Source organism: Simochromis diagramma, unplaced genomic scaffold (assembly GCF_900408965.1).
Source record: "Simochromis diagramma unplaced genomic scaffold, fSimDia1.1 OVJJ01000317.1, whole genome shotgun sequence".
NCBI classification, from domain to species: domain Eukaryota; kingdom Metazoa; phylum Chordata; class Actinopteri; order Cichliformes; family Cichlidae; genus Simochromis; species Simochromis diagramma.
Window position 1 is genome coordinate 3,976,570 of NW_024386994.1, and position 24,529 is coordinate 4,001,098.

Below are 24,529 nucleotides of genomic sequence, written 5' to 3' on the forward strand. Positions count from 1 at the left end.
AGTGCTTTTCTACTCAAGGTCACTTTTATTACAGTATTTTCAGAGGCTAAGAATAAATTGACCGACAAGCAGTTTCGTGGCCTGATGGTTTATTGTACAAATGAAAAGGACATATGAAGACGATTCATTGTGTTGCATTTGTATGCTACAGATTTTCAGTGTCGTTTTAAATACAAGGATTTACAAGAACATTAGAGCTGTAACACTCAAGAACGGGAAGGCCAGAAAACAGATGAAACCAAGACGAACTTGTATCAGGATGATGGGAGGAGAAACGTGTGGAGAAGGAAAGAAACAGCTGATGATCAGAAGCATGTGGTGGGACCAGTGTTATGGCATGGACATGTACAGTCACTAGTGTTTATTGATGATGTGACAGCTGATAGAAGTAAAAGGATGAATTCTCTAGTATACAAGCCAGAATACAATATATCCTATATGTAGAAATCATTATTTTACAGTTGCTAAGCAAATCAAGTAGAGTTTGAGGTATTTATTGAGAAAGGAGTATTTTTTTATGAACAGTTTCATTCAAAACATTTAATACTAACTTTACAATTTGCATGCAGTTTTTAAATGTTTAAAAATATCTTCATGCATTACAAAACAGGGAACAGTTTAATGCAAAAAAACACAAACAAACCCAGACCGACGTACATCATATAGTGATGTCATCTAAGTCCTTGCCTTCATCAATTCCACTGACTTGGCGGATGATAAGTGGTGATTTGTTGCTGCCGTTGTCACTCATGTCAGGGTTAAAAAAGGGAAGCATGGCGTCGGTGAATCGGACGCATTTGAAAGAATAGATGTGTGACTGGGTCTCTGCGTCGTAAAATGACACCCTGCCTTCCTCATAATCCAAAAACACCCCAACGACATGTGGTCTCTGAGCGAGGCACAACAGCTCTGCCTGTCCAGCACATGCCCGGTACTCACTGCCCTTCCTCAAACAGATAGTCCAATAACCATCTTCTGGACACAGTGTGATCAAACCTTTCCTGTTGACTGATTCTTTAGCTACACCTAGATCCCACGCTGTCTTGTCTCCGACATCCACCTCCCAGTAGTGTCTTCCTGTGGTGAATCCCTGTTTAAGGAGAGCTACACATCACTGACTGCCCATTTTTCCGTGTATCACAGAGAGCAACAAAAAGACAAAATGTTTAAAGGGGAACCCGCTACATCTTTAATTACCTTGAGGGCGAGGACACATGGCCCCGTGTCAAAACGCTCTGGTATGTCGGCCACGTTTTGTTCAGCCTCTCCATCCCAGACCTGCCTCCCATCCTCTGATAAAACCAGCCAAGGGTTGGCTGTCCTGGGGTCCAGCTGAACATCAGCTGGTAGGAAGACACAGTTTATGCGGGACTTTATTAGCCTCTTATTTCTAATAAGAAAATATTTTTGTGTGGTTTTCTGTTTTGTCAAAGCAGGAAATATAAATGTTCCCTTTCATGACAGTTAACAGTGAACACTCTTACCTGCATACCGCTGAATCTTCTCATGCTCTGCAAAAAGATCAGAACATACGGTCAAAAATACTCCACCCATGTGTGATCTTTGATTTCGATGTTGTTTGAAAGCAGCTGTTCAGTCATTTAATGTAATGATGTTGACAAAAAACAAATACATAAAAAAAGCTGAATAGATATGAACCTTGAATGGAAAGTTTTTTCAGCTCCGATTGCAGCTGCTGCACAATGTTGACCACTGCTCTGCGTAATATCCCCAAACTGGTGTCTGCATGGACGATGATTTCAGAGCAGGATTTGGCCGATGGAGGAGAACTCAGAGCTGGAAACCTCTGACACAAAGAAGAGAAAACTTACTTTAAAAGCAACGATTTAAAATACAAAGCAGGATGACTTAAAAAAAATCCTGCTTTTTGTAACTGGATACAATAACAGCAAAACAATGACAAATGATCCATCTCCCACTGAATTGGAGCCACTTCCCATGTGTTTTTTCTGTCTACCTCCCCACCTTCTGGAAAATAAACTAAATTCCTAACCTGTATGAGATGGAGGTGGTCATCTGTGTGAAAAAGCTGCTCCATTTCACTTCTTCTCCTCTGCAGTTCAGTGATTTCCAGCTCAAGTTCTGCAACGAGCCTGTCTGCCCTCTGCTCCGCTGCCGCCTGCCTCCTCTGGATCATCTCCACCAGCTCGGCTTGATTTCTCTCCATGGTACGAATGAGAGCGGAGAAAACCTGTACGCTTTTCTCTATGTCTCTCTTTGAATTTACCTATAGAGGGCATTAAGCAAATACAAACAAAAACACATTTTTCCTCAGGGAAGCAAAAGGTTCAGCAGTAGATCAATTTGAACACATGTGGCTTCCAAGCAGAATAATACAGAACCCAGACAGTTGATTATGTCCATCTGAACATTGTGTTTTCAGTGTTGTCACTCATTTAAGTGAGTTCATCAGTCTCAGGGAACTTACATAATGACCGAAACCAGCACCATTGCCTAACAATGTCCAGGAGATTTCACACCCTGGACAGGGAGGAATGCCAAGTGGGAGACAGGGGGACGATCTGAGAACTGAACTGAGAAAGGGCCTAACTGCCTTACAATGTGCTGATTAATCAGTGGTCATGACAATTTGCACATTAATGATGATGAAACTGAGCTCACGGTCCATTGTTATGGAATGGTGCCAGTTTCTAGGTGCTTTAATCACAGCCTGAGAGGCTTAAACCCCCAGATATTCTATGCTCTTATGTTAACTCACTTTGCTGAGCTCCACACATCGTTTAATCTCCTCCACTTTCTGCAGTCTGTCCTGGATCATTTGCTGAACATCACCCTCGATCCTCTTCATCTGCACCTAAACGTTAAAACGAGGACAGAACCTTTAAATAGTTACAGTCTTATGCCAGAGTTTAGTTTAGCATTTAATTTAACAAGAGTTCAGTGCTGCGGAGGAGTTCACACCTTCCTCTCTTGGCTTTCTCGTTCAACTGGGACCGTTTTGTGAGAGCGGTGGTCGGTTTCGGTGCACAGCACACAAACACACCTCTGGTCACTTCTGCAGAACAGCTCCAAAAGCCTTTGGTGCTTTTTACACATCCTGTTCTGCAGCATTGCCACGGGTTCAATCAGCTTGTGAATCCTCAAGGTGGCAACTCTCAGGTGAGGCTCCAGGTGCATCTCGCAGTACGAAGTCAGACACGTGAGGCATGATTTCTGTGCCTCAGTTTTCGTTCCTGTGCACACATCGCAATAGATGACTTTTTCTGTCGCTGCAATCACGCCGTTCTGCCTTCTCGCTCGGATCTGCTCTGAAATTTCCTTCGCAAAAGAGTTTTCACAAAGCTCAGGGCGGCTTTCAAAGACTGTGTGACATTTGGGGCAGCTAATTGCACGGCTAACGTCCCAGTGTGTTGTGATGCAGGTGAAGCAGAAGCTGTGACCGCAGGGGATGGAGACGGGCTCTGAGAAAACATCTTGGCAGATGGAACACTGAAACTGCACCTCTGACAGACGAAAACTATTGGAAGCCATCGCCTCAGAGCTAAAGAAAGAACATTAGAGAGGAGAGAGCTTAGAAAACATTAATCATTTACTTTCTGAGTCACTGAGAAAGTCATTATTGGTAACACTGGGACATTTAGAAGGCTAACAAATGACCTCAAACGTAGATCAAGGTCATTTTTCAAGGCATTTCCCTTATTGTCAGCTCTGTAAGTACTTGGAATAGAGCCAGACGCACAAACCTCCTTATCAATGGTTTGAAACAATTCAAAGCAGTTCACTGGACAAAGTCCAGCTGCATGGTGACATAGTTCAGCCTTTCACTTCCTCTTTAAGCTTAACTTTAAAAAAGGGCCTGAGACACTGAACAGACATACTAACATGCTCCCTCTTTTCCAACCATTGTAATTTGTCATTGTGGAACCTTTTCAGTATAACATATTCCATTAGGGGGTAAAAACTGACAGCTTCAGATACTAGTATACAGTATGTTATCTGTCTGGTACAAAGGAAAGCAGATCAAGAGCAGAAATATCTAAAAAATAATGTTGAGTCATATCTAGTTCATCTCTCATCGTGTTTTGCTCCTACCTTTCCTGAATGCGAAAGCTGATCTCTGAGGCAGCGAAACATAATACTAGCACTGTGGTTGTGAAGCCAAAGTCCTCCCTATTCAACTGTTGGCACACCCACACGACTCTCCCTCTCATTCTCTTTTTTCTCCTTTGCATTTTGTTCCTGGGTGGGAGGAGTAAGGTCTGTATCAGGTGCATTGCTGGTTTTGTATTGTGTGGCAGTTCTTTGTATGGATGTATTGCTGCTGTGTTTGTATTGCACACACCTTAAATGTTGATTTTAAATAAAAAAAAAAAAAAATTATATTTTTGAACACGGATGATTTATCTGTTACCCATTTCTCATACTCCTGCAATAGATTCACAGCTCAACACGCTGAAAAGATCTTCAGAAAACCGCAGCACTGATCCATACTGTCTGAAGACCTACTTTTTAAAAATGTCACCTGTAAACCCAGTGAAAAAATCTTGGTGCTGCAGAAAGTCAATTGTCAGTTAAAGTGAATATTAAGAGGTGTTGACACTGAAAAAAAGAACAAAAGCAGAGGTTAGTCTCACCTCCTCAGAAGTATCTGTCATGGTCCTGCGGCCATGACTGAGTGACTTTGTGTTTGTGTCCCTTATTGTTATTATTCTCTTTATTATTCATGGGCTGTTTTGGGATGGTTTGTGTTTTGGGATTTTAGATACTGGGTTTTGGGTTGGTGCTCCCTCTATTGGTCCCTGGTGTCAGTGTTCCCCTGTCTTGTCAGGTTAACCAGGTCCAGCTGCGTCTCCCACCTGTGTGTGATTTCCCAGTGTCTCTCTGTGTACTTATAGTGTGTGTTTTCCTCTGCTCCTCGTCGCGTCGTCTGTGTTCATCCTCTGAGTTACCCTGCGTACTCTGTATTCATACCTTGTGAAATCCTCTGCGTGCTCTCCCTGCTGTTCTCCCTGCTGTTCTCCCTTCATGTTCAGGTTTGCCTCTCCTCTGTGTAGTTTATCCCAGTTTAGTTCATCCTTAGTTCTGTTTGCCATCTCCACCTTGTGTCTGGTATTGTTAATAAATCACCCTTCACATCCGAATAAGTGCTGCATTTGAGTCCTCCTTCCACTCTTCACACGGCCGCTGCCCTGGACCGTGACAGTATCCTCAGCATCCTTTAGATACATTGCATGCTTTAGATGCGATGGCAATGGCTGAGTTGATTCATATAGTACATTTGCTTACATGATTACATGACTGAATTTGCTGAACACAAAAGAGAAAAAAAAGACTGAAAAAAATCTATGTTGGCTTATTATATTTTAAAGCAATAAAAAGTACAAAACAAAATTTGAAATAAAAGACAAGTTAATACATACATACACACACACACACACTAAAGAGATTCAGGAAAACAAACAAACAAAAAAACATTGTTGTTCTTTATGTTGCAAGTTCATGGGAGAAACAGAAGAGTGTTCTTCAAGCGTAACATGCTGGTACTCTGTGACCCGGAAACACCCTCGGACAAAAACTATTTCATCCTAATGACAAAACACATAAAAACAAACTGAACTGTGTGTGCTGTGCAATTGAGTGAGGAGTGCCCAGACCTTTACATAGGAGAGCCCACTCTGCAGATGCATAGTACAACATAGGAGGCCCAGCTCATCAGCACAGATGTACATATTCACATCATTGTTTTGAAGGTAAAAAGGCTCACATTTTGGTTAGAAGACACAGATGCTTTTTGAGATAATGGTAAATGACGCCATATGTGTCCATCTGAAACTCACCATCACTTTTTAGAACTGAAAAAGCTTTTTGGATGAAAAATGAAATGTCTTCAAGAACTTAATAAGAAGTCCAGTTGCCTTCAACTCAGACGCTGCAGTTTCATTTTATAAAGCATCTTTCTCATTGGTCAGATTTTTGTACTCTACTAACTTCTATTTAAGAGTAGTTTGACAAGAACAAAACATTGATTTCATTTATAAATATCCAAGGTGTTCATGTCCTAAGACTCAGAGAATATTTCATTCCCTACCACCTTTGCCATGTCATGAATTTCCTAGTTCATGTTCCTTAGTTTGTAGTAGTGATGGCTAAACTAAGCTTTCTGAAGCATTGAAGCTTGTGTTAAAAAACGGTTCATTACTTGAAGCTTTTCAACACAGTCATCTCTGGTGACATCTGGTGGCCAAAAATATGAAGAACAGCTTTAATCTACAGACTTCTAAATGGCCACCATCCATCTTGAGGAGTTTGCCCCCTCACATATACTAATGTGCCACAAACAGGACTTTAATATCACCAACCATTCCCATGTTATTACGGTGTATCCATAGAAATGGCCCACCCTGTACAAATTAAAGTGTACTGCTTCATTATGACTGTCCACTCTACAGAGTTGAGTTCACAATTCTGTCTGATATCGGGTCCCCCTTGTGTTGCTTTGAACATGTAGCTTTTTGGGGAGAAAAATTATGTCTATTTGTTTAATAAATACATTTGATCAATAAACTTTCCTTATTTAAACATGTGCCATGTGCCATGACTGTCTTTTACGGAGCCCCGCAGGGGACATGGGAGAAAAAAAAAAATTAAGATGGACTTTTGCGAGATCTCGCAAAACAAACTCGGGATCTCGCAAAAGTTTTGTGAGATCTCGCAAAACAAACTCGGAATCTCGCAAAACTTTTGCGAGATCTCGCAAAAGTTTTAGCCGCATTCTTCGGAAAAGTTTTGCGAGATCCCGAGTTAGTTTTGCGAGATCTCGCAAAAGTCCGTCTTAATTTTTTTTCTCCCATGTCCCCTGCGGGGCTCCGTAGTCTTTGCTTGTGACGTCTTGATGTTGGTAAACACAATAGATGAAAAATACGTATAATATACATAATGTACAAAACATTATGGAGTATGGAGTATGCTTCTGCTATGAGGTCCTGCCTCCATGTACATATTTTTGACCTGGAAGTGATTGTGAACTGGAAAGGGAAAATACTTATGAACTTGTAAAGTAAAAACATGATGCATTTAAGGTTATCCTGTTTGGCTTTTACAGTGGGGCAAAAAAGTATTTAGTCAGCCACCGATTGTGCAAGTTCCCCCACTTAAAATGATGACAGAGGTCAGTAATTTGCACCAGAGGTACACTTCAACTGTGAGAGACAGAATGTGAAAAAAAAAAAAATCTATGAATCCACATGGTAGGATTTGTAAAGAATTTATTCGTAAATTGGGGTGGAAAATAAGTATTTGGTCAATAACAAAAATACAACTCAATACTTTGTAACATAACCTTTGTTGGCAATAACAGAGGTCAAACGTTTACTATAGGTCTTTACCAGGTTTGCACACACAGTAGCTGGTATTTTGGCCCATTCCTCCATGCAGATCTTCTCGAGAGCAGTGATGTTTTGGGGCTGTCGCCGAGCAACACGGACTCTCAACTCCCGCCACAGATTTTCTATGGGGTTGAGGTCTGGAGACTGGCTAGGCCACTCCAGGACTTTCAAATGCTTCTTATGGAGCCACTCCTTTGTTGCCCGGGCGGTGTGTTTTGGATCATTGTCATGTTGGAAGACCCAGCCTCGTTTCATCTTCAAAGTTCTCACTGATGGAAGGAGGTTTTGGCTCAAAATCTCACGATACATGGCCCCATTCATTCTGTCCTTAACACGGATCAGTCGTCCTGTCCCCTTGGCAGAAAAACAGCCGCATAGCATGATGTTTCCACCCCCATGCTTCACAGTAGGTATGGTGTTCTTGGGATGCAACTCCGTATTCTTCTTCCTCCAAACACGACGAGTTGAGTTTATACCAAAAAGTTCTACTTTGGTTTCATCTGACCACATAACATTCTCCCAATCCTCTGCTGTATCATCCATGTGCTCTCTGGCAAACTTCAGACGGGCCTGGACATGCACTGGCTTCAGCAGCGGAACACGTCTGGCACTGCGGGATTTGATTCCCTGCCGTTGTAGTGTGTTACTGATGGTGGCCTTTGTTACTTTGGTCCCAGCTCTCTGCAGGTCATTCACCAGGTCCCCCCGTGTGGTTCTGGGATCTTTGCTCACCGTTCTCATGATCATTTTGACCCCACGGGATGAGATCTTGCGTGGAGCCCCAGATCGAGGGAGATTATCAGTGGTCTTGTATGTCTTCCATTTTCTGATGATTGCTCCCACAGTTGATTTTTTCACACCAAGCTGCTTGCCTATTGTAGATTCACTCTTCCCAGTCTGGTGCAGGTCTACAATACTTTTCCTGGTGTCCTTCGAAAGCTCTTTGGTCTTGGCCATGGCGGAGTTTGGAGTCTGACTGTTTGAGGCTGTGGACAGGTGTCTTTTATACAGATGATGAGTTCAAACAGGTGCCATTCATACAGGTAACGAGTGGGGGACAGAAAAGCTTCTTACAGAAGATGTTACAGGTCTGTGAGAGCCAGAGATTTTCCTTGTTTGAGGTGACCAAATACTTATTTTCCACCCTGATTTACGAATAAATTCTTTACAATTCCTACCATGTGAATTCATGGATTTTTTTTTCACATTCTGTCTCTCACAGTTGAAGTGTACCTCTGGTGCAAATTACTGACCTCTGTCATCATTTTAAGTGGGGGAACTTGCACAATCGGTGGCTGACTAAATACTTTTTTGCCCCACTGTATTTAAGAAGAGAATTTGTTCCACTGTGCGATGGTCGAGTCTGTTTCTTTCGGAGATAATTTCTCCTGCCTTAGAGAAAATCTGCTCACATGGAACAGAAGAGGCTGGCGTGCACAGAAACTGGTAGAGATGCAGGTATACGGTCTTCCTGGGTCCCACAGACTATCACCTCAACAGAATAAACAAATTCAATTGCTGCACATTTTGTAGAATAACATTTTAAGATTGTTTTAAAAATAAAATAACACCCAAAACAAAGGCAAACAACAAGAACACAAAGCTGGCAAACCCACCCGATTGACCAAAATTAACTCAAAATACTCCCATGTGACAGAACCTCCTCTCCTCCTTGCTGGCTCCATATCTCTCAATAGAATGATCAGTGGTTTGTTATCTCTCACCATCAAAACACGCCACAAATCCCATGCATGATTTACTTCCTTATAAACCATTGAACCAGGTGCCGAAGAGTTACGTTCTAAATGAAGCCTCGACACAGTGTTTCTGACGCAGTGTTTTTTTGTGAAAGACGCTCCAGAGCGTCAGCTTCAAGCAGGCTATCGCTAGTTTCTAGATTCAAGTGTCCAGTTTAGTTTCTAGTTTTCTAGTTAGAGGTTTTGGTTAGTTTTTTTGTGAAGTTTACTTTTTATGGAAAGTCTCCCAGCATTAAACGCTTTAAGTTCATTCTGTTTCGTGAGTCCTGCAGTTGGGTCCTACATCCTGCCTGCCACACAGCACACATGACAATAGGTTTTGAAATATAATGTTGTACTATAAATCCCAGAATTTTGTTTATTTGCATCAACACAATTATAATACTTGCAAGCAAAACATCACATAGCCATTACTGAATGATCTCTTTTACTGTTAAAGAACACAGAATGAAGAGCAAAAAAAATATCTACTTTTATTTATGTATTTTTTTTTAAATTAAACAATTAATTTGTTTTGGTTCCTTTTTGAGGAAAGTAAGTAATAAATGTGAAAGGCACTTAAGAAACATTCTTTTCTTCTTTGCTGCATAGATCTGTTCACTTCCATTCAATCACTTCTTTTCTCTTCTCATGTTATGGTTTAACCTTCAGGACCTTCAGGGAAAAAAACTGTGGCAATATTCCATTTTTTCTGAAGAACTAGATGGGAAAAAACAACACATGCACACACAACAGGAAATCAGTGGATGAAGTGAAAGTAAAATAAGAATGTCTTGATGCTGAAAATCAAACAGAGGTTAGTCTGACCTCCTCCAGTATATCCTGAATTTCTGAGTCTGACAGCTGAGGAAATGACTTCAGTCTCATGTTCAGTCCGATGATAAAGTCTGTTGGTACAAAAGCACAATTTTTACATAAAATAATAAAAAGATCATTTTAAATGATAATGCACTCTTTTAAAATAACTATGTATTACTTTTCATTTCAGTACATAAAACAATACTATGATGTTCGTTATTATGATTTCATGAAATCATTATTTATGAATTAAATTCAGCAATTATTATTTTATTTAACTATCTGAAGTAGAGTTAACCAAGAACATATGACCTCATTACAATATTATGTTTTTATTTCATAATTTCTCAATTATATTTACATTTTATACATTTTTAAGTGAGTATTTTGTCTTGCTTTATCCTGACATCAGGATTATTTTCCGAGCTTCTGTTTTTAAAATTAAACGCCAATTCCAAAAATGTTGGGGCCCTATTTAAAATGCAAATAAAAACAGATTGCACTATTTTCCAAATCTCATAAACCCATATTTTATCCACAAAACAATATTAAAAATAACTTCTTCTACCTGGAAAAAAGAAAAACGTACGATTTAAAAAAAAGATATTAAATTGAATTTTTTGAATGTGATAGTTAACAATGTGTAACATCACCTCTACCTTTCACAAGAGTCTGTCAATATATCCTAGGCACTAGTGTACCAAAGCACCCATACCATCAAGGATACAGGCTTTTGAACTGAGCACTGATCACAGAACAGTTTTCACATTGCCTCAGTCCATTTTAAATAAGCTTTGGCCAATAGAAGGCAGTGGCATTTTGTGTTTACCTATGTCTTTGCATGATAGAGCTTTAACCTGCATTTGTGGATGGCAGAGTAGAATATCTTCACAACAATTTCTGAAAGTTAGACATGAAATATGGACATCTATTGCTGATACTGGAGAGATTTCTCCAAATTGCGCAAAGTTTTCAAAGACATTATGTACTGTATGACAATGATGAGATATTCAAAGTCTTAGCAGTTTTATGTTCAGGAACGTTATATTACTTATTTATTTATTTATTATTATTTATTATCACTTTGTTTTTGCATTTCAGACAAAATTACCAATCTTTACTCTTGAGAAACCGGGCCTCTCTAAAGTGCTCTTCCTATAACCGATCATGTAATCTGCTTAGCTGAAAAGGTTCCTCCAGCAGCTCCTGTTGAGTACCACTTCTTTTTCCAGTCTTTTGATATCCCCATCCTTACTTTTTTGAGAAATGTTGGTGGATGTCTCAAAAAACACTAATGCAAAATAAGTTTATATGATATAGTTTCTATGTTCGATAGTTAATAAAGTATAAAATATTTTACATAGCTTTCCAAATGGATTTCCAGAACCAAACCCATCAGACAAATATAAGTAAAAAACAAAAAACAAAAACTAAAATGACCAAATGACACAAAGAAATAATTCAGAAGTGCAGCAAATTAAAGAAATGCAAATACTTACTAGGCCCTTAAGATATAGGAAGCAGAATCAGTGGTGTTTTTACATGAAAAAAGAGATATTTCAAATTAAATTCAAATTATGCAACTGTTCTCCTGAAAATTGAATTATGACAAGTAAAAAAAGAAAACCCAAAAAAAGTATACTGTTTAATTATTATCAGTAGTTTGTGAAAACATTGTAATGCAGTTTAAATCAATTGATTAACTCACCAGTGACTGCAGTAATGCTGACTCCACTGCTTCTGATGTTCTCAAACACAGAGTAGAGAGTGAATGTGTATTGAATTCCAGCAGTGAGAGATGAGACAGTGTGAATTACTGGTCCATTTCCAGCTGGTGCACTGATGCTTGTCTCTGTACCATTAAACTGGAGAACAAAGCTGACATTGTTGTTGACTTTATTCCACTGCAGAGTGATGCTGGTTTCATTTTGTCCTGATGATATGAGGTTTTGTGCATTTGAAGGAGCTAAATGGAAAAATGAGAAAATAAAGTAAGTTTCAAAAATTCTTCAAAATTGATTTCTCACTAGTTAAAACAGTCAAAAATTATACTGTTGAATTATTATTAGTAGTTTGTGAAAACATTGTATTGCAGTTTAAATTAATTCATTAACTCACCAGTGACTGCAGTAATGCTGACTCCACTGCTTCTGACGTTCTCAAACACAGAGTAGAGAGTGAATGTGTATTGAGTTCCAGCAGTGAGAGATGAGACAGTGTGATTACTGGTCCATTTCCAGCTGGTGCACTGATGCTTGTCTCTGTACCATTAAACTGGAGAACAAAGCTGACATTGTTGTTGACTTTATTCCACTGCAGAGTGATGCTGGTTTCTGTTTGTCCTGATGATATGAGGTTTTGTGCATTTGAAGGAGCTAAATGGAAAAATGAGAAAATAAAGTAAGTTTCAAAAATTCTTCAAAATTGATTTCTCACTAGTAAAAACAGTCAAAAATTATACTGTTGAATTATTATCAGTAGTTTGTGAAAACATTGTATTGCAGTTTAAATTAATTCATTAACTCACCAGTGACTGCAGTAATGCTGACTCCACTGCTTCTGACGTTCTCAAACACAGAGTAGAGAGTGAATGTGTATTGAGTTCCAGCAGTGAGAGATGAGACAGTGTGATTACTGGTCCATTTCCAGCTGGTGCACTGATGCTTGTCTCTGTACCATTAAACTGGAGAACGAAGCTGACATTGTTGTTGACTTTATTCCACTGCAGAGTGATGCTGGTTTCATTTTGTCCTGATGATATGAGGTTTTGTGCATTTGAAGGAGCTAAATGGAAAAATGAGAAAATAAAGTAAGTTTCAAAAATTCTTCAAAATTGATTTCTCACTAGTTAAAAACAGTCAAAAATTATACTGTTGAATTATTATTAGTAGTTTGTGAAAACATTGTATTGCAGTTTAAATTAATTCATTAACTCACCAGTGACTGCAGTAATGCTGACTCCACTGCTTCTGATGTTCTCAAACACAGAGTAGAGAGTGAATGTGTATTGAGTTCCAGCAGTGAGAGATGAGACAGTGTGAGTTACTGGTCCATTTCCAGCTGGTGCACTGATGCTTGTCTCTGTACCATTAAACTGGAGAACGAAGCTGACATTGTTGTTGACTTTATTCCACTGCAGAGTGATGCTGGTTTCATTTTGTCCTGATGATATGAGGTTTTGTGCATTTGAAGGAGCTAAATGGAAAAATGAGAAAATAAAGTAAGTTTCAAAAATTCTTCAAAATTGATTTCTCACTAGTTAAAAACAGTCAAAAATTATACTGTTGAATTATTATTAGTAGTTTGTGAAAACATTGTATTGCATTTTAAATCAATTGATTAACTCACCAGTGACTGCAGTAATGTTTACTCCTCTGCTTCTGATGTTCTCAAACACAGAGTAGAGAGTGAATGTGTATTGAGTTCCAGCAGTGAGAGATGAGATAGTGTGAATTACTGGTCCATTTCCAGCTGGTGCACTGATGCTTGTCTCTGTACCATTAAACTGGAGAACGAAGCTGACATTGTTGTTGACTTTATTCCACTGCAGAGTGATGCTGGTTTCTGTTTGTCCTGATGATATGAGGTTTTGTGCATTTGAAGGAGCTAAATGGAAAAAATGAGAAAATAAAGTAAGTTTCAAAAATTCTTCAAAATTGATTTCTCACTAGTTAAAAACAGTCAAAAATTATACTGTTGAATTATTATTAGTAGTTTGTGAAAACACTGTATTGCACTTTAAATTAATTCATTAACTCACCAGTGACTGCAGTAATGCTGACTCCACTGCTTCTGATGTTCTCAAACACAGAGTAGAGAGTGAATGTGTATTGAGTTCCAGCAGTGAGAGATGAGACTGTTTGATTCAATGGTCCATTTCCAGCTGGTGCACTGATGCTTGTCTCTGTACCATTAAACTGGAGAACAAAGCTGACATTGTTGTTGACTTTATTCCACTGCAGAGTGATGCTGGTTTCCGTTTGTCCTGACGATATGAGGTTTTGTGCATTTGAAGGAGCTAAATGGAAAAATGAGAAAATAAAGTAAGTTTCAAAAATTCTTCAAAATTGATTTCTCACTAGTAAAAAACAGTCAAAAATTATACTGTTGAATTATTATCAGTAGTTTGTGAAAACATTGTATTGCAGTTTAAATTAATTCATTAACTCACCAGTGACTGCAGTAATGCTGACTCCACTGCTTCTGACGTTCTCAAACACAGAGTAGAGAGTGAATGTGTATTGAGTTCCAGCAGTGAGAGATGAGACTGTTTGATTCAATGGTCCATTTCCAGCTGGTGCACTGATGCTTGTCTCTGTACCATTAAACTGGAGAACAAAGTTGACATTGTTGTTGACTTTATTCCACTGCAGAGTGATGCTGGTTTCATTTTGTCCTGATGATATGAGGTTTTGTGCATTTGAAGGAGCTAAATGGAAAAATGAGAAAATAAAGTAAGTTTCAAAAATTCTTCAAAATTGATTTCTCACTAGTTAAAAACAGTAAAAAATTATACTGTTGAATTATTATCAGTAGTTTGTGAAAACATTGTATTGCAGTTTAAATCAATTGATTAACTCACCAGTGACTGCAGTAATGCTGACTCCACTGCTTCTGACGTTCTCAAACACAGAGTAGAGAGTGAATGTGTATTGAGTTCCAGCAGTGAGAGATGAGACAGTGTGAGTTACTGGTCCATTTCCAGCTGGTGCACTGATGCTTGTCTCTGTACCATTAAACTGGAGAACGAAGCTGACATTGTTGTTGACTTTATTCCACTGCAGAGTGATGCTGGTTTCATTTTGTCCTGATGATATGAGGTTTTGTGCATTTAAAGGAGCTAAATGGAAAAATGAGAAAATAAAGTAAGTTTCAAAAATTCTTCAAAATTGATTTCTCACTAGTAAAAAACAGTCAAAAATTATACTGTGTAATTATTATTAGTAGTTTGTGAAAACATTGTATTGCATTTTAAATTAATTCATTAACTCACCAGTGACTGCAGTAATGTTGACTCCACTGCTTCTGACGTTCTCAAACACAGAGTAGAGAGTGAATGTGTATTGAGTTCCAGCAGTGAGAGATGAGACTGTTTGATTCAATGGTCCATTTCCAGCTGGTGCACTGATGCTTGTCTCTGTACCATTAAACTGGAGAACAAAATTGACATTGTTGTTGACTTTATTCCACTGCAGAGTGATGCTGGTTTCATTTTGTCCTGATGATATGAGGTTTTGTGCATTTAAAGGAGCTAAATGGAAAAATGAGAAAATAAAGTAAGTTTCAAAAATTCTTCAAAATTGATTTCTCACTAGTTAAAAAGAGTAAAAAGTTATAGTGTTGAATTATTATTAGTAGTTTGTGAAAACACTGTATTGCATTTTAAATTAATTCATTAACTCACCAGTGACTGCAGTAATGCTGACTCCACTGCTTCTGACGTTCTCAAACACAGAGTAGAGAGTGAATGTGTATTGAGTTCCAGCAGTGAGAGATGAGACAGTGTGAGTTACTGGTCCATTTCCAGCTGGTGCACTGATGCTTGTCTCTGTACCATTAAACTGGAGAAGAAAGCTGACATTGTTGTTGACTTTATTCCACTGCAGAGTGATGCTGGTTTCATTTTGTCCTGATGATATGAGGTTTTGTGCATTTGAAGGAGCTAAATGGAAAAATGAGAAAATAAAGTAAGTTTCAAAAATTCTTCAAAATTGATTTCTCACTAGTAAAAAAGAGTCAAAAATTATACTGTGTAATTATTATTAGTAGTTTGTGAAAACACTGTATTGCATTTTAAATTAATTCATTAACTCACCAGTGACTGCAGTAATGTTGACTCCACTGCTTCTGACGTTCTCAAACACAGAGTAGAGAGTGAATGTGTATTGAGTTCCAGCAGTGAGAGATGAGACAGTGTGAGTTACTGGTCCATTTCCAGCTGGTGCACTGATGCTTGTCTCTGTACCATTAAACTGGAGAACAAAATTGACATTGTTGTTGACTTTATTCCACTGCAGAGTGATGCTGGTTTCATTTTGTCCTGATGATATGAGGTTTTGTGCATTTGAAGGAGCTAAATGGAAAAAATGAGAAAATAAAGTAAGTTTCAAAAATTCTTCAAAATTGATTTCTCACTAGTTAAAAAGAGTAAAAAGTTATAGTGTTGAATTATTATTAGTAGTTTGTGAAAACACTGTATTGTATTTTAAATCAATTGATTAACTCACCAGTGACTGCAGTAATGTTTACTCCTCTGCTTCTGATGTTCTCAAACACAGAGTAGAGAGTGAATGTGTATTGAGTTCCAGCAGTGAGAGATGAGACAGTGTGAATTACTGGTCCATTTCCAGCTGGTGCACTGATGCTTGTCTCTGTACCATTAAACTGGAGAACGAAGCTGACATTGTTGTTGACTTTATTCCACTGCAGAGTGATGCTGGTTTCTGTTTGTCCTGATGATATGAGGTTTTGTGCATTTGAAGGAGCTAAATGAAAAAATGAGAAAATAAAGTAAGTTTCAAAAATTCTTCAAAATTGATTTCTCACTAGTTAAAAACAGTCAAAAATTATACTGTTGAATTATTATCAGTAGTTTGTGAAAACATTGTATTGCAGTTTAAATTAATTCATTAACTCACCAGTGACTGCAGTAATGTTGACTCCACTGCTTCTGACGTTCTCAAACACAGAGTAGAGAGTGAATGTGTATTGAGTTCCAGCAGTGAGAGATGAGACTGTTTGATTCAATGGTCCATTTCCAGCTGGTGCACTGATTTCTGTCTCTGTACCATTAAACTGGAGAACAAAGCTGACATTGTTGTTGACTTTATTCCACTGCAGAGTGATGCTGGTTTCATTTTGTCCTGATGATATGAGGTTTTGTGCATTTGAAGGAGCTAAATGGAAAAATGAGAAAATAAAGTAAGTTTCAAAAATTCTTCAAAATTGATTTCTCACTAGTTAAAAACAGTAAAAAATTATACTGTTGAATTACTATCAGTAGTTTGTGAAAACATTGTATTGCATTTTAAATTAAGTCATTAACTCACCAGTGACTGCAGTAATGTTGACTCCACTGCTTCTGACGTTCTCAAACACAGAGTAGAGAGTGAATGTGTATTGAGTTCCAGCAGTGAGAGATGAGACAGTGTGAGTTACTGGTCCATTTCCAGCTGGTGCACTGATGCTTGTCTCTGTACCATTAAACTGGAGAACAAAGCTGACATTGTTGTTGACTTTATTCCACTGCAGAGTGATGCTGGTTTCATTTTGTCCTGATGATATGAGGTTTTGTGCATTTGAAGGAGCTAAATGGAAAAATGAGAAAATAAAGTAAGTTTCAAAAATTCTTCAAAATTGATTTCTCACTAGTAAAAAACAGTCAAAAATTATACTGTTGAATTATTATTAGTAGTTTGTGAAAACATTGTATTGCAGTTTAAATTAATCATTAACTCACCAGTGACTGCAGTAATGCTGACTCCACTGCTTCTGACGTTCTCAAACACAGAGTAGAGAGTGAATGTGTATTGAGTTCCAGCAGTGAGAGATGAGACAGTGTGAGTTACTGGTCCATTTCCAGCTGGTGCACTGATGCTTGTCTCTGTACCATTAAACTGGAGAACGAAGCTGACATTGTTGTTGACTTTATTCCACTGCAGAGTGATGCTGGTTTCATTTTGTCCTGATGATATGAGGTTTTGTGCATTTGAAGGAGCTAAATGAAAAAATGAGAAAATAAAGTAAGTTTCAAAAATTCTTCAAAATTGATTTCTCACTACTTAAAACAGTCAAAAATTATACTGTTGAATTATTATTAGTAGTTTGTGAAAACACTGTATTGCATTTTAAATTAATTCATTAACTCACCAGTGACTGCAGTAATGTTGACTCCACTGCTTCTGACGTTCTCAAACACAGAGTAGAGAGTGAATGTGTATTGAGTTCCAGCAGTGAGAGATGAGACTAGTGTGAGTTACTGGTCCATTTCCAGCTGGTGCACTGATGCTTGTCTCTGTACCATTAAACTGGAGAACGAAGCTGACATTGTTGTTGACTTTATTCCACTGCAGAGTGATGCTGGTTTCATTTTGTCCTGATGATATGAGGTTTTGTGCATTTAAAGGAGCTAAATGGAAAAATGAGAAAATAAAGTAAGTTTCAAAAATTCTTCAAAATTGATTTCTCACTAGTTAAAAACAGTCAAAAATTATACTGTTGAATTATTATTAGTAGTTTGTGAAAACACTGTATTGCATTTTAAATTAATTCATTAACTCACCAGTGACTGCAGTAATGCTGACTCCACTGCTTCTGACGTTCTCAAACACAGAGTAGAGAGTGAATGTGTATTGAGTTCCAGCAGTGAGAGATGAGACAGTGTAAATTACTGGTCCATTTCCAGCTGGTGCACTGATGCTTGTCTCTGTAACATTAAACTGGAGAAGAAAGCTGACATTGTTGTTGACTTTATTCCACTGCAGAGTGATGCTGGTTTCTGTTTGTCCTGATGATATGAGGTTTTGTGCATTTGAAGGAGCTAAATGGAAAAATGAGAAAATAAAGTAAGTTTCAAAAATTCTTCAAAATTGATTTCTCACTAGTTAAAACAGTCAAAAATTATACTGTTGAATTATTATTAGTAGTTTGTGAAAACATTGTATTGTAGTTTAAATCAATTGATTAACTCACCAGTGACTGCAGTAATGCTGACTCCACTGCTTCTGACGTTCTCAAACACAGAGTAGAGAGTGAATGTGTATTGAGTTCCAGCAGTGAGAGATGAGACAGTGTGAGTTACTGGTCCATTTCCAGCTGGTGCACTGATGTTTGTCTCTGTACCATTAAACTGGAGAACAAAGCTGACATTGTTGTTGACTTTATTCCACTGCAGAGTGATGCTGGTTTCATTTTGTCCTGATGATATGAGGTTTTGTGCATTTGAAGGAGCTAAATGGAAAAATGAGAAAATAAAGTAAGTTTCAAAAATTCTTCAAAATTGATTTCTCACTAGTTAAAAACAGCAACAAATTATACTGTTGAATTATTATCAGTATTTTTTGAAAATACTGTATTGTAGTTTAATTCAATTGATTAACTTACAGGTGACTGCAGTAATGCTGAGTCCACTGCTTCGGACGTTCTCAAACACAGAGTAGAGAGTGAATGTGTATTGAGTTCCAGCAGTGAGAGATGAGACTGTGTGATTTAATGGTCCATTTCCAGCTGGTGCACTGATGTTTGTCTCTGTACCATTAAACTGGAGAACATAGCTGACATTGTTGTTGACTTTATTCCACTGCAGAGTGATGCTGGTTTCATTTTGTCCTGATGATATGAGGTTTTGTGCATTTGAAGGAGCTAAACAAAAGAATGAGAAAAATAAAGTAATCTTGTCAAATAAGGTAGAATGTGATGTTTTTGAAGTCTTACTATTTTTATCAAGAGTCAATCAGGTGAATACCTGGAGACATTGTGGTTGAAGGAACTTCAGGGTCTGTTCCATTCGCCTCTATTTAAAGTCAAAAATAAATACAATTACTGCATTCATGGTGGAGCCATTCTTTTGAACATGTGAATTTAAGGAAACCTCAATAAATATGAATTTGATATATTTTAGTAATACTTAAAGTATAACAATACCTGCACAGTATGCAAGATAGCACGTGACTGGCTTTTCAAGTTTGTAGACATAGTAGTTTCCATAGCAGAGTTTGACTTTGATCGTGTGTGAGTTAAAATAGCAGCAACTGCCAAGCCAAGTATTGCACACAGTGCGATTCACAATTTCACCAACCTGTGTGGGATGAGGTTGTGTTACCCACAAAGGTGCATGGGTCCCACACCTGTTTGAGTCTATGCACCTCTCTGGAATACGAGCACTGGATTGCCCGAGAAACAGGCGATACCAGCCTTGCCAGTCAATATTACGATCACAGTGTAGGTCCTGAATGTTTGTATTATTTGTTGACCGCCAATCATTATTCAGAGCAGTATAGTTCTGACAGGGGTCAAAGCACTGGGAATTTATGCAGTCAACACCTGCAGGACAAACAAGCACTTTGTATTACAAGCCAAATCATCTTTATTGATACAGCACTGTATTCTATGCTTGAGTTACTTTGCTAACTATCACATAAACAATCACACCCTGGTGGATGCATTGGACACATGCTGAAGTGTTCTTGCCCAAGAACCCTTTAGCTTGCGTCCCTTTAGCAGGACTTGAACAATGAACCTTCGGATTGGTTTGGGTGGACGACCAATTTTCATACATGTGGATGAAACGTATCACTTGGGTTGCTTCATTTAAATACTGCAGTTGGGACTAAAGAGGAATTTTGCCACATGCATGAACAAAAACTATGAAGTATTTTAATTAGTAAAGATCAATTTGAAGAACTAAACTTGATTTATTGAGATAGAGAAATCAATGTATTTGCCTATTATGCTCTGATGACCAATCATGGTAGAACAGAATCCCGGTGATGACAGGATTTAGGACAAGACCCCCCTCCAGGCACTGGTGGTGGTGAAGATGAAGACTGAGATTTGAATAGAGCTCTGGCTGAGGTGTCTGAGGTGAAGATGGGGAGGAGGTGGGTTGCATGAAAGAGAGTCTAAAGGGGTGCATGGTGGTGAGCACAGATTTAAACCACACAAAGCAGACGTTGATTGGATCAGAGAAGGTGGGCTAGAAGATGATTGGACTTGATGTCAGTATTGAGACTGACAGCACGGGAAAGTGGTTATCATGTAATGAACAGAAAACCAACCGCACACCCAGGAAAGCAGGAAGATGAGTGATTACAAATTGTCTTGATAAATTTCCACATGAGCTTCATAATTTTTTATCATGACTGAGGTGAGTCTAATTTTCAAGATTTTTTAAGTTTTCCAAGCCCCTCAGCAATTTCCTGATCATGGAAAATGTCCTCACTATCCTGACTCACTGTGAAATGAAGCCTCACAGTTTTCACACGACAGAATCATTATGGTCTAAAGTTTATTCAGACCACTTTTCACGTGGATTTGGTCAGCCTGTGAGGAAGAGTATGTCAAAGTACAAAACATGACATTTCCTGTTCCCACTATTTGGTGCTCTAAGTATCCCTTACTATTGGCTTAAAGATGTGGTCATGTTGGGACTGTTTTCAGACAGTTTGTAGCCTATAATACCCATACTTTACAGGAATTTCCTTCTTTATGGGGACACACAAAACTTCACCATGTTGACAGAGTCATGCCTTTTCATAAAAACTCACAATACAGTTACACCATCTTCTTAAGGCTTTCCTGGTCAAATTTTAGATGGCTCTGGTCAACCTGATTGGATCTGTGTAGGGAAGTGTTAAATGTTTAATTTTGTGTTCCCACTAGATGGCACTATGATCAGTGTTACGTTCAGCACCAGCACCCTCTCAGTAATGCGATGTTTAATTCAGATAACAAACTACATTTAAAGAAAAAAAGGCATATTCAGTTCAGGTTCCTGGCATCTTAAATTGAAACACTGCTTAAATTGAAGTTTAAAAAGAAAAACCCAAAACAAAATTTATTTGCCATTATAGATAAAATTATTAGTCCACGTTATTGCTGCTAAAGGTGGTTCTAAAAGCCTTTTTTGTATTTTATCTTAGTTTTTTGTGAAATAAATAATTAAATTGTGTGAATATAATAACTCACCAGTGACTGCAGTAATGCTGACTCCACTGCTTCTGACGTTCTCAAACACAGAGTAAAGGGTGAATGTGTATTGAGTTCCAGCAGTGAGAGATGAGACTGTGTGATTTACTGGTCCATTTCCAGCTGGTGCACTGATGCTTGTCTCTGTACCATTAAACTGGAGAACAAAGCTGACATTGCTGTTGACTTTATTCCACTGCAGAGTGATGCTGGTTTCATTTTGTGCAATTGACATGAAGCTGTCAGTGTTTAGAGGAGCTGAGAAAGAAAATTATTCATAGCAAGGTCAGTCAGTGAAAAATAAGTATATTTAAGACCAAAATTGTTGCTGACCCCATGACTAAGAAAAATGTCCTAGTATCAGTCTTTTAAATTAAATCAACTATTTAAAGATAAAGTTGTTACATTACTTTATCTTTTTCAAAAATTTCCAAGCTGCAGCTTAACTCAGCAGATGGTACATTTTAAGTTTTGGCTTCTTAAAGGTTTTAAAAGATTCAAAAATCCACACTCTTATCATCATGTCCTTTGAAAAAATGAGAACTGAAAACAAACTATTTATTTAAATATCCCCACCTCAGAAGACAACTAAGATAACACAATTCACTACTTCAATTCAATAATTTAAGCTCCCACAAACACCTATAGAATTTTTTTTATCATCTTTATATAGCCATATAAAATAAATACATGTAACAAAGAGTTGGAAAATAAAATTACAGACGAGGATTAGAAAGCAGTCTGAGCTGCAAGTCTTACTCTGAAGAAACACTTCATATTAACACTCTATAACTGGTTGATCTGAACATATATAACTCCTGGCAAGTTATAAAGCTATACCAGACACAATTTCATTGGGTATGGCAATGTACAAAGACAGAACACCTCTAGAAAAACATAGTATATTGTTGGATTCGTTCTTGTCAGGAAAAAATAAAAAAATTCAGAAGTTGTTTGGATATGGACATAAACATAATAATGTAAAATAAGCTTTTTCATCTTAATTTCTATTTTCTTTCTGTTGTTTTTATTGTTTTATTGATAAGACGTTTGGTAGATGCATTTCATCTGCACTGTCTATTAAACCAGAGCCACCAGTATTATAACACAAACCCTTTTGCCATAAAGTGTGATCATCACTGCTGGTAAAAAAGAGTACACTTCTTGACATTGATCGATGTAATCTCAGGTAAATATTTGCACATACTGTCTACTGTTTCATATATATATATATATATATATATATATATATATATATATATATAAACACACACATATATAAGCAGATATTATAATGGGGGGATACAGTGAGCAAGAAATGTAGTATCATACCAGTGACTGCAGTAATGCTGACTCCACTGCTTCTGACGTTCTCAAACACAGAGTAGAGAGTGAATGTGTATTGAGTTCCAGCAGTGAGAGATGAGACTGTGTGAATTACTGGTCCATTTCCAGCCGGTGCACTGATGTTTGTCTCTGTACCATTAAACTGGAGAATAAAGCCGACATTGTTGCTGATCTTAATCCACTGCAGAGTGATGCTGCTTTTAGTTTGTCCTGTTAGTCTGAACATCACTGTAAATGACAAAAACAACAAAAACTGTTTTGCCAGTGTTTGTGAAATCCTTAGCTATTTGTTTGGTGCCATTTTAACAAAGCCCAATAATCACTTTACAGATACTATTTTTAAAATTAGATCAGTAGATTTGCACTGTATTTAGCTGGCATGGAAACTGTGAAGAACTGTATATTCTAATATAGTATATAATATTAAAATGATTGTGTCTGCCTTTGTTTCATGCACAAAATATAAATATAAACATCTTTTTCACTGGCACTTTTATCTTACAGGACTACTTGTTCCCAAACCAAAAGTACTGGTTTGACTATGAGAATTCAGTAGCAAACAGGTGCATGGTAAACTATGAGGTGCCGTAAGGGACATTATTCCTGAAACGCTCTCACACACACTACTGAAATGCTCTCTCACACACTACTGAAACGCTCTCACACACACTACTGAAACGCTCTCTCACACACTACTGAAAAACCAAGGCATTTCAGTGTAACAGGAAGGCGTTTCAGTGTAACAGGAAGGTGTTTCAGTTTAACAGGAAGGCGTTTCAGTTTAACAGGAAGTTTTTTCCTGACAAGGAAACTGAAGGAAAAAGTGGTAGATTTAAAACAAACCACTACACAGATGTCTACTCAGCAACCTACTAGTAGCCTAAGTGAAGCAGCTGCATTACTTAACAATATATTAGCCTCAGCATAAGTCAAAATTTAGAATAGCAGAAGGTGGGCATTATCCTGGTTAATTTTTTTGGCATATGTGCTTTTTGTCTTTTTTAACAAAGAAAAAAATATCTTAAAATTATTAATAAAACCAGGGAGAGAAGGCTTAGCGTTCCTCCATTTAGCACAATGGACATGATATTTACTCAAGAGTATGATGATGTTAATAATGTCTGAGACACCCAATGCTAGATGATCCATATAAAAAAAAAATTGTGATGTAATTCAAATAGTGGCACATCATTAATATTTAGGGAAATCCAAGTTTTTAAGTCACACCAAATGCACTGTGTGATAGGGCATAGAAAAAAAAAGATGTTCTAGGGTTTCATTTTCATCAGTACAAAAAGAACACTGATCCACCTCAAAGCCAAATCTCTTTTTTAGAAATTCTGCCACAGGATTAATTTTGTTTATTACTTTAAAGTGTGTTTTTTTTTACTTTAGGTAGAATAGGCTATTTCATAAATTTGTAGTATGCTTTATCCAGTGTATATGAAATAACTAAATTAGAACTATGCAATGTAACCATTCTGTTGTAACTATGAAATATTTTGTCTTTGAAGAAACTACTAATAAATGTATTATTGTATTTTTATCAAACAGCTGACATTGCCCTAGCAATAA

General features: G+C 37.6%; 2 protein-coding genes across 10 annotated transcripts in view; both read right to left on the reverse strand.

Moving 5' to 3' along the window:
- Positions 1-24,529, reverse strand: part of LOC120739024 (tenascin-X-like) — an 877,833-nt gene that overhangs the window by 846,758 nt on the left and 6,546 nt on the right. The window contains exons 7-31 of one of the 9 annotated variants that reach the window (XM_040040635.1): positions 22,940-23,182; positions 21,608-21,865; positions 19,565-19,963; positions 19,386-19,433; positions 19,025-19,282; positions 18,614-18,871; positions 18,204-18,461; positions 17,382-17,639; positions 16,972-17,229; positions 16,561-16,818; positions 16,150-16,407; positions 15,738-15,995; positions 15,327-15,584; positions 14,916-15,173; positions 14,505-14,762; positions 14,094-14,351; positions 13,683-13,940; positions 13,271-13,528; positions 12,860-13,117; positions 12,450-12,706; positions 12,041-12,297; positions 11,631-11,888; positions 11,422-11,427; positions 9,932-10,011; positions 9,748-9,823 (exon numbers count right to left, since the gene is read on the reverse strand). In XM_040040635.1, coding sequence (XP_039896569.1) covers positions 12,145-12,297; positions 12,450-12,706; positions 12,860-13,117; positions 13,271-13,528; positions 13,683-13,940; positions 14,094-14,351; positions 14,505-14,762; positions 14,916-15,173; positions 15,327-15,584; positions 15,738-15,995; positions 16,150-16,407; positions 16,561-16,818; positions 16,972-17,229; positions 17,382-17,639; positions 18,204-18,461; positions 18,614-18,871; positions 19,025-19,282; positions 19,386-19,433; positions 19,565-19,963; positions 21,608-21,865; positions 22,940-23,182 — 5,228 coding nt within the window. In that variant the 3' untranslated portion in view covers positions 9,748-9,823; positions 9,932-10,011; positions 11,422-11,427; positions 11,631-11,888; positions 12,041-12,144. Of the gene's footprint in view, positions 1-9,747; positions 9,824-9,931; positions 10,012-11,421; positions 11,428-11,630; positions 11,889-12,040; positions 12,298-12,449; positions 12,707-12,859; positions 13,118-13,270; positions 13,529-13,682; positions 13,941-14,093; positions 14,352-14,504; positions 14,763-14,915; positions 15,174-15,326; positions 15,585-15,737; positions 15,996-16,149; positions 16,408-16,560; positions 16,819-16,971; positions 17,230-17,381; positions 17,640-18,203; positions 18,462-18,613; positions 18,872-19,024; positions 19,283-19,385; positions 19,434-19,564; positions 19,964-21,607; positions 21,866-22,939; positions 23,183-24,529 lie in introns of those variants that run through there. The other 8 variants (XM_040040640.1, XM_040040639.1, XM_040040638.1 and 5 more) reach the window with 8 other exon arrangements.
- btr33 (bloodthirsty-related gene family, member 33) lies at positions 78-3,569 on the reverse strand. Its single transcript, XM_040040670.1, has 7 exons — positions 2,944-3,569; positions 2,741-2,836; positions 2,015-2,248; positions 1,660-1,807; positions 1,485-1,511; positions 1,198-1,343; positions 78-1,090 (listed from the first exon to the last, which is right to left on the reverse strand). Exons 1-7 carry the CDS (start codon positions 3,511-3,513, stop codon positions 659-661), a joined length of 1,653 nt encoding a protein of 550 aa, XP_039896604.1. The 5' UTR covers positions 3,514-3,569; the 3' UTR covers positions 78-658.

Excerpts from the sequence above, each read along its gene's own strand:
- btr33 (XM_040040670.1), bottom strand. The coding sequence starts at position 3,513 with ATGGCTTCCAATAGTTTTCGTCTGTCAGAGGTGCAGTTTCAGTGTTCC. Across the intron at positions 2,837-2,943 it reads GAGAAAGCCAAGAGAGGAAG|GTGCAGATGAAGAGGATCGA; the intron begins GTGTGAACTCCT and ends TTTAACGTTTAG. Across the intron at positions 2,249-2,740 it reads GATGTGTGGAGCTCAGCAAA|GTAAATTCAAAGAGAGACAT; the intron begins GTGAGTTAACAT and ends TGCCCTCTATAG.